The 9,124-nt window shown below is 39.8% G+C and overlaps 1 protein-coding gene across 1 annotated transcript in view; it reads right to left on the reverse strand.

Annotated features, from left to right (window-relative positions):
• wnt3 (wingless-type MMTV integration site family, member 3) overlaps positions 1-8,647 on the reverse strand; it is a 32,161-nt gene extending 23,514 nt beyond the window's left edge. The window contains exon 1 of the mRNA XM_004080638.5: positions 8,254-8,647. Coding sequence (XP_004080686.1) covers positions 8,254-8,333 — 80 coding nt within the window. The 5' untranslated portion in view covers positions 8,334-8,647. The remainder of the gene's footprint in view (positions 1-8,253) is intronic.
• Positions 8,648-9,124: the final 477 nt, after the last annotated feature.

The following is a 9,124-nucleotide window of genomic DNA, read 5'->3' on the forward strand; positions in this document are numbered from 1 at the left end:
GCCTATTCAAAAAGAATAGGCAAAAAAAGTGTTAATCTAACTTTTTATTCACTGCTTTTGTGATTTGTTTGGTTGCCATCTTTTTACACTTTAGCAACATTTTAGCTACAGGGGTTGTCTAACATTTTTCATTTCTTTAAAGAGCATTGAATCCAGATATTGTGCTTTTGTTAAGTCCTGATGACACAACATTGTCAGATATGGTAAAGATCCAAAGTGACAGTCATTTGACTTCTTGTCTAGGAAAATAGTAGCTGTCATCTGCAACTTTAACAAATGAATATCTTTTCTCCTGTGGATTAAAGCGCTCCAAACTTGTTAAAATTGTCTTGTTACCCTCTCATCTATTATTTCCAATAATTCTTCCAGAACAGCTGACTTTTTTAAGTTAAAAATATTTTTTTTGTTTAAATTCGTTTGCATTTTCCTTAGATTTGTCATGTATGTAAAAGTAATATGTATTATTCCAGATGTTCTGGCTTATTTAAGCTTGCATTAAGAAACTATTTAAAGGTCTGATTGTGGATCATGACTAAATAGATTCAAGCATCATTCTACAAGACGCAGTCTGTACAGCACAGAATGTTTGACTTGATTGACATAAGTCTTATCTATGTGAGTCTTATTCCACCGTTTTTATTTTTTAAGCAATGGGAATGAATTCTTTAAGTTTGTAAACACGCAGTGACTAGTGTTTGATGAAAACGAGTGGTTGTGAGTTTTTTCTTATTACTTATCTTTGGTTCTGTTTTGTGTTGTCTGTCTTTTATTAAACCATGGTTTTCTGAAAAGTTTCTAAATGCAAGCTTAAATAAGCCAAAAAATGCACAAAATGCAGGACGGCTGGTGGTTCCTAGAATTTGTAAAAGAACAGTTCGAAGTAGAGCATTAAGCCACCAAGCCCCTGTCTTACGGAATCAGCTCCCAGCTCATGTAAGAGAGGCTGAAACAGTTTCTACATTCAAAGTTAGGCTTAAAACATTCCTCTTTGGTCAGGCTTATTGCCAGACTAGCTAGTAATCAGAGAATACTTAATTTACTGTTAACATGTTTGAATTAAAATTAACAATAACAATTAGTTGTTAGTAGGCTGCTAGAAGTTTGAAGCTGGTGAAAGTATGGTGCACTGGGGTTCTGTCCTCTATTCTCATCTACTTCTACTCTCTTCTATTCTTGATCATTTATTTATCATTTAGTTCTCCATGCCTCTGTTTGGGGCAGTGCGATTCATGTATTGTCATTTTTTCCCAAACCCCTCCGGGGGAGTGGTCCTTACCCCTGGCTCGTCTGTGCCCCTGTACCTGACCGTGTACCTTCTCTCTACTACTGCTCCTGCACTTGGCTGTGGATCCTGCCTCTGGCTCGTCTCGCACCCCCAGGTGTTCCCAACGCAATCTGGATGAAGCTCATCTGCTGGACTATTTAAACATGTAGTGGTAGAGTTACAGATAAGTTAATTTTTCTCTAAGAGTTCTGGTACATCGCCTGTCCGTCCTGGGGGAGGATCCCTCCTTCACGTGGACACCGCTGAGGTTTTTTCTTTTTTTCCCCCGAATCCATTCTTTTTTAAGGGTAAGGATGCCCAGTGTAGTTTAGTTTGTTTAGTTAGTTCAGTTTAGAATTTTCCTATTGAATTCTATGTATTCATGATCCTTTTGATTTTATGTTTACTTTACAATTACCGGTACAAACCCATTGAGACGACTGTTGTTGTGATTTTGGGCTACACAAAGAAAATTAAATTGAATTGAAATATAATTGAAGCCTTTTAGAGTAAACTTACCAATGTGTATGATAATATATTACCTTTGGCAAACTAAAGAACGATTTTTTAAAAGAAATATTAGTTATTTTCATGAGTTATTTTCCTACCTGGAAGTAGGACGAGTGGATCTCTGAGGCACTGGTTTTTGCTCTGAGTGGGTACTGCCCATTTAATGACATCAATCTAGAGCCGGTCTGAGCAGCATGTCTGCGTTTCCAACTCGTAAACAAACAACAACCAAAATTTGCAAAGATGGATGCGCACATAAAATAAAAGCATTTTTGCTGATCATTGCTAGCTCCGCGGATAAAGTGTGTGTGTGTTTGCCTGGGGGCGGTGCTGGCAACGCAGACTCTTCCTGGAAGGGGCTGTTCACTTATATACATCATCTTGGGAGAACCCAGGTCGTTTTTGTAGATTGGGAAAGGCTGGGGTTCAGAGGAATACTCAGAAATGCATGAATAGATCAAAATACTGCTTTGTGGTTATTTATAGTGAGGAATAAACATTATAATACACTTAAAAGCTAAAAAAAAGTTGATTTTGCATGAGATAAACCCATTAAGTTAAAAGTGCATGTCATGTCTTGGTCGTGTCAATTCTTCTCATCTGATTTTGTTTCATTCACCTGTTACATCAGTGAATGATGCTCAATCATTAAATAAATGTACAATCTCATATTTTTTGTTTGGTGCCAAATTTATTTCTATTTTTTTATGGTTGATTTCTTTGTTCTTCTCAGTTATGTATCATTTTATTAATTTTTTCTGCCATTTTGTGTTTAATTCTTTTAACTTGAATTAATTTTTGCTTTTTGTTTCTGCTGTTAAAATTCTTAAACAAGCCATCTGACTTGACTGTCATTTGACTTCTTATCCGTATTCTGCTTAAGCTATATCAAAGAATTGTTACAAAAAGATCCTTAACCATATACAGAATAAAAAAAATTTTCATATTGACACTCGCATTTCTGAGACCTCTATCTCATTGCCATGATCCAAGTTTCCTTAAAACCCCATTGAATGTAGCTTGGTCCATGTTTTCTGCCCTGTAGTTCATGATCATACCACAAGAGGCAGTAGAAGGGCTTTTTCTGCTCATTTCAAAATTTAACCCATGAGAACCCAAAGTGACATCAATGTAACAGAAAAATATCAGAAATGGATTCTGTGGTCCACTTGGTTTGTTGTAAAAAAAAAACAACACATAATTGTGTTTTTAAGAACAAATGAATCTGGGTTCTTATGGGTTAACCTTCAAATCTTTAAGATACTTTGGGCAGGAAAGTTTTTGCTAATTTTCTAAACTTTATGGCGAGTAAGAAGTATTGTTATTCATTTTTGGAAGTATTTCTTTAGAATGTTAAAAATGTGTGAATCGAATTTGAGACGGTGGTTAAATGAGGTGCTTTTTTCCTGAATACTCATGTAAATATTTTCACATCCTTAACTAAACTTGTTGTGAGTCAACACCACCCAACAAATCATAATTAATAGAATTGATATCTCACAAAAATCATCTTAACTCCAAAACATTGAATTTTCTGTCAGTTCACAGATGTAGCGGGCTTTACAGGGTTAATTAAAAGGGATTTTTTTTTTTTACTTTATTTATGACATAAAGAGGATTTTTTAGGAAAAAAGTGGATGACCTTCCAATTTTTTCTATGACTATTTTAAGTAATTGCTCTGCACGCCTCCCATTTATTCACTGACCTGCTGTTTGGAGTCTGAACAGTTTGCTCAAAGCTCATATGATCCAAAAATTGCAAAATAAAAAAAACAAAATAAATAATAGGAGAGGGCTATGTTTCTGCAGAGAAATCCACCACTCCTCACTCATGAAGACGACTACAGATCATGTTTGCTTGAGATGTTTTCTTCAAACCACTCCACTAAACAGGCTTTAAAAGGACTGAACCTGTACTGACAGATCTGACAGTGGCGTCAGGTTTGATAAAAAGCTCAGCTGTGTCATTGTGTTTGCTCATAGTAATTATTGATGATGGGTGCCAGATGCTGTTAGCCATGTCTGAATAAGTTAACTTAGATCTGTTAAAGAGATATTAATAATGTTGGCATATGTTGGGTTTATGCCTCAAGCTGCAAGTCTCAGTTGCTTTTCCTTTTGGGGATTGAGGCTCCTGAAGAACCTCTGCAGGAACTGACTACAAAAACAGTGTTTGCAGTGAACTCTAATTCACCTCTAATACACCTCGCTATCCGCTCAGTTTGGCAGATTTGCCTGGAGGATGTCATGTAGCTAAATGGGAGCAACATGCAGGGAACACAGCGCCAGGAAGAAATCCCATCACAGAATCCATGGAGATGCTTAAAAGGAGCAGAAGTGGGACAAATGAAGTTGTCAGCTTTGCACAGGGATGGGACTTTTCCTGATGGAAGGCTGCAGTGTGTGTGGATGTTGTTGCCTTTCTCTTCTTCTGCTCACTTTTGATTTGTAGTCCGACAGCTCATGGCTGATCAGATAAAGAATGACAGGACCCCAGAAAAATGTTCCACCCTGTTTTTCCTCTATGCCTCCTTAGCCTTTTTTACTGCTTGTTGCACAGATTGCAGACTTTAGCAGTGAGTGTGGAGTTGGGACAAGAAGCCCCTACAGTCACAAGTTTGGAGACGTGGGCAGGGAAGATGACAAGGGTGTAAACTTGTGAACCTGCCAGTCAGGAGATGGAGAGAAGAAAAAGCTCTGCACAGAAGAAGAGGGTCATAGCAGACTGAAAACTTGCTTTCACAGGTGGAGTCGGTGGAGTCTGCTATCCTGAGCGTTTTACAATTGGAACAATGACCCAAACCAGAGGGGTTCTCCACACTTTCATAAGGCTAAAAGATACAAACTGATCGTTTGGAATCATTGATTGTAATTTAGCTCATTTTTTCTATAATTAGTTGATAGCGAAAGCTTCATTTGCCACTTAGCTGGGTTGCCAGGTTTCAGACTTAAAAGTTATCGATCAACTCTGCAGGCATGTCACAAATTTGCCACGTTCATGCGTTTTAACCATTCTGCCAGAATAGTTTCTAATTTGCACGAAAGAGCAGTCGAGTTGAGGCGTGTCCTGACATTTTTATTGTTAGATCATGATCTGGATCCAGGGTTTTTGCATTCAGGATTGGTGGAGACAGTCAGTTTGAACTCTTCTTTGCGTAAACTGCAAATTTTTAAAAGTGGTTTTTAAGAATTTTTAATTTACAAAAAAAGGTAATGAATCAAAAAGATTCATTACCTTTTTGATCAGTTAGCTACTACAAACTGATTTTATTGATAAATGATGACCTAATGTCTCCCTTGCTGTGCTATGTGACTCCGCCTGACCTGGTCGATGTCCTAAGGTTGTCGGCTGAAGTGTGCAGGTGTGACCAAAAGCCCTCTGTCACTTTCTGCTAATAATTATCCTGTGGAACAACACATCCAGGTGAGATCAGGCAAGTAATGAAGACTTTGAACGATGCTTGTGTGTTGCCACTCCTGCCCTCTCATGATGCCGTTGCCCCTGGCCCTTTCTGTCTACCTTTGAGGAACTGCCCCAGCCTGCGCTTTAGTGCAGCTAATAGCTGCAAGCCAGGGGACTTTGTCATTTGCTACAAGGGCTTGTTGCACGTGCTTTGATGGTGGGTGAAGATTAGGACTCAGCTTCACTGCTTTGAAATACCAGCCTTCTTTGAACCTCTCACATAGCCGGTGTTGGAATGAATAATGTCATCCTTCAAGTTTGCTCTCTACGTTGCTGGATTAGCACATCCACTTTTGTTGAAGCTAAAACCTACTGAAGGTCAGATAACATTTGTTGAAAGATTAATTTTTGAGTAATTTGGTGTTTGTTTAAATAGAATAGACCTCTAGAATCATTGAGACCACAACTTTTTTATGAATTAAATTCCTTCTTCTGGCTCTTTTCTCTGCTGAAGATAATATCTTTTCACCCGGGAGCAGCAGACGGGACTTTCTTCAGTCAGTAAGCACTTTCCCCATGTTGGAGGGGTTTTGGGATTGGAGCTTGGTGGGACCATGTGTGTGTGTGAAGACAGGTTTCGCAGTCGGATAATGACATTCCTTAGACCCGGAGATGGACACTAGAGCCCTGTTTAGGCCACTAGGTTGAACTGGAAGCGGCCTGTGTAAAACAGGCAAATTTTTCTTTTCTTTTTTGGTGTGTAGTTTTGTGTCAACTTTTTAAAGCAAGTAATCTTTTTCCTCAGAATTTCACATTTAAAAATTCCCAAATGTATTAAAATAAAACCAAAGAACAGACATGCTGTACTTTTTAGGAAAAGACAATCATAACTTTGAGAAAAAAGTATTTCTTAACACTGCAATGTAAATTTGAATTAGTGACTAAAAACAAGTTTTTTATCCACATCTCCAACTTAAATTCAGGACTTCTTTTTAAAAAACCTGTATGTTACATAATCTTAGTAAAATCTGCTCAAAAACTGAAAGGATAAAAGCCTCACTGTTATTTTTTATACTTCTAAACAAAAGAGTTGTGCAAAAAAAAGCTAGGTTTCCACCTATAAGCTGCCAGATAAAATGTCTTTATAATAAAATGGTCAAGGGGTATTTTTTTACTAAATCAGTTGAACAAGACTTTCCCATAAAACTACTTGCAAAGTTTTCCCCTTTTTTAAATGACAACAAATGCATTTATGGATATTTATTAATATTTCTTAGGGAATCCAAATATTTAAAAAGAAATTCTTAGCTGTCCTGTAAAACTAAAAACTATCACAATTCCTTGGGATTACATATGACTCGACAGAGTTTTGGGTTTCCATAAATCCAAAAAAAATGAACTAATCTTTACCAGATTCATTACCAAAAAAGAGAATTTATTGATGTGGTAATCATCTGTCTTTAGCACGTCTGATTTCTTTCTTGGGAGACATTGCAGGAGTCCACATTCTTATGCAGAAACCCTACAGGATGTGTGCAGGATCCCATAAAATCCTTAAACTTCTGCAAATTTAGTCAGTTATTGGTTTTGCCCTCACCATATAAAGACAACTCACCTCCTAACATTCTAGCATTAAAAATAACAACTCCCCTCCACCTGTTTGGTTTGCTTTCTTCCTATTCCTCTTAGTGCATCTGTGCATGACGCTGTTTTGTTTTCAGCAGCTTCTCCTGTAAAAGCAGGGCTGGCAGACATGAAACAAACAAAACTCTCCCTCCGAATTGTCCCACTTTGATGGAAAACTTGAGCCATGGTGTCAGAGGCTCGGCACGAGCCTCTGCTGAAACTCGGCACCCTATCAACCTTATCTCGTCTCCTTTCAGACGTCCTTGATGCTCGATGCCTCTGACAGCTCCGTCCCCAGCAGCTGCTCAGTCACCTGGAGCTACAGCCGCCTGCTCACAAGCCCAGCCTCCAAAAGTGTTACCCAAATCAAAATTGGTTCATATTGCTACGGTTTGAACAATAAACTGGTGTCATGTAAGCTCCTTGAAGAGAACAGCTGCAGGTAATTTACACAGTAAGAATCCCAATCTCTTTGTCACTGTTGTCTTCTGGCTGGGGCTGATGCCAGGAGTGGGTGTAAAGTCCTCTCTGCCATTAACACTCCAGCCCTGTGGCCTGTGTGCTTGGCAGCTGTTTGCTCTGTAAATGAAACCAGAAGATGCTCGCGGTTTGGACGGCACTATGCCGGGACCACATGCTAGCTGGGCCACAGAAGTGCAGTAGCTCTGACAAGTATTGTGCTGAGAGCCAAAGGGCTTTGTCATACGCCTACGCACATATCTCCAGAAGACGAGCTTTATGTTACAAAAGGAGATCAGGAGCCATGAGGTCAGCTGCACCAAGCTGAATCTGTAATGAGATGAACCTCAAAATTTCAGCTGCCACCGCCAAAAGCGATCATGGATCAGTTGAGAAAGAATAAAAGCCTGCGGCACCTGAACATATTGTCTTCTGACAAATCCGTCTTGGAGGAGGGGGATCATGAAGCAAAATACGCTCAGCTGATGGAGGTACAGCTGCTCCCCAAAGACCAGCCTGCACATCTTCTGAGCCAAACCTTTTCACTTGGAAAAAGACTCATAGTCTATGATCCTTCATATGACATGACAATGGAGTTCCTGTTAGAATTTCACCTTATTGGAATAATAAAGTACACAATTTATCTAAGAAGAAAAAAGCTTCCTGACTCCTGAATTTAAACACCTGAGAACTTTTTCCAGGTGCTTTTTCTCTACATCATTTTGTTCATCTTAAATTTTAAAACAAGCATTTTGAGTCTGAAATTTTTTTCCACAACACACTCCAGAAAACGTGGAGGACCTGACTGCAGAGGGAGAAAAGAATGGCAAACATTTTCCGTTTCAGCAGTTTTTGAGGTTAGGGTTTGTTTGGACCGGGCCAGAGGACATTTTTCCATACAGTCAACTGAAAGTTCTGCCCTGTCATGAAATGATCGTTTGACCGAAAGACTCTGCAGGGTCTGATGCTGTAGCTGGGGATTTGTACTCACCACCAGATGGGATACCCGCCAAGCACCCGCGAGCTGGACAACCACACACACATCAAATATCCAATCAGATACAAATCCATGAGGTACGCCTTGGAGTGTGTGAGAGGGTAGATGGATCAATATATAGAACTTCCAGCAGGCAGTGATGAAGAGTTTCCAGGAAGAGATGCTTTAGGGCAGTTTGATTCTTCAATGAGGGGAAAATTAAAATGATATTTGAAAAATCTTCCTCCCCTGTTTCCCCCTTCTTTGAGTCGGGCCAGGAAAGTGTGTCTGCCTCCTAGTAGTTAAGAGAATAAGTGTCTCTTCCACACATGCACACGCTCATACCCGTCCTCTCCTGCCCTCCCTCTCTGTGAGGTTCTTCCCTAAGGTAGATATCTTTCTCTCTCCCTACTTTTTTCTCCCTCAGGATGCCTCATCCACAAGCCCAATATTAAGGGGGGGGGGGGGGGGGGGGAGAGGGGGGTCATGGGGTGGATGAGGTTTGGAGATGTCAGCTGGCAAGCCAATCACAGGAGATGGCCTTAGGATACAAAAAAAAATTATTATTCATTCCCATCTGTCAATCACACACTACCCCCTGGTAATGTGGAAAAGAAAGAGAAGTGGGAGGGAGGGGCGCATGAAGAAAGGTAGAGTGGAGTTGTTGCTCAACTTGTTTAATCCGCGATCATTGGGAGAAAAATTCCCCAGTGTGGCTGGAGGCAGGTGATGAAGGCCTTCCAGAGGAGGCTGAGGCATGCACGCTCACACGCACGTCGACATGTTTTTTTAGAGGCTATGCCCTGACTAATTGATCCGGATATAAGCGCACATCAACCCGCAAGTCATTCCCCATTCACACACACAAATACTGTGAATTTTCTAA

The sequence above is a fragment of the Oryzias latipes genome, chromosome 19 (assembly GCF_053564925.1).
Source record: "Oryzias latipes strain Hd-rR chromosome 19, Olatipes_Hd-rR_3.1".
In the NCBI taxonomy this organism is placed as follows: domain Eukaryota; kingdom Metazoa; phylum Chordata; class Actinopteri; order Beloniformes; family Adrianichthyidae; genus Oryzias; species Oryzias latipes.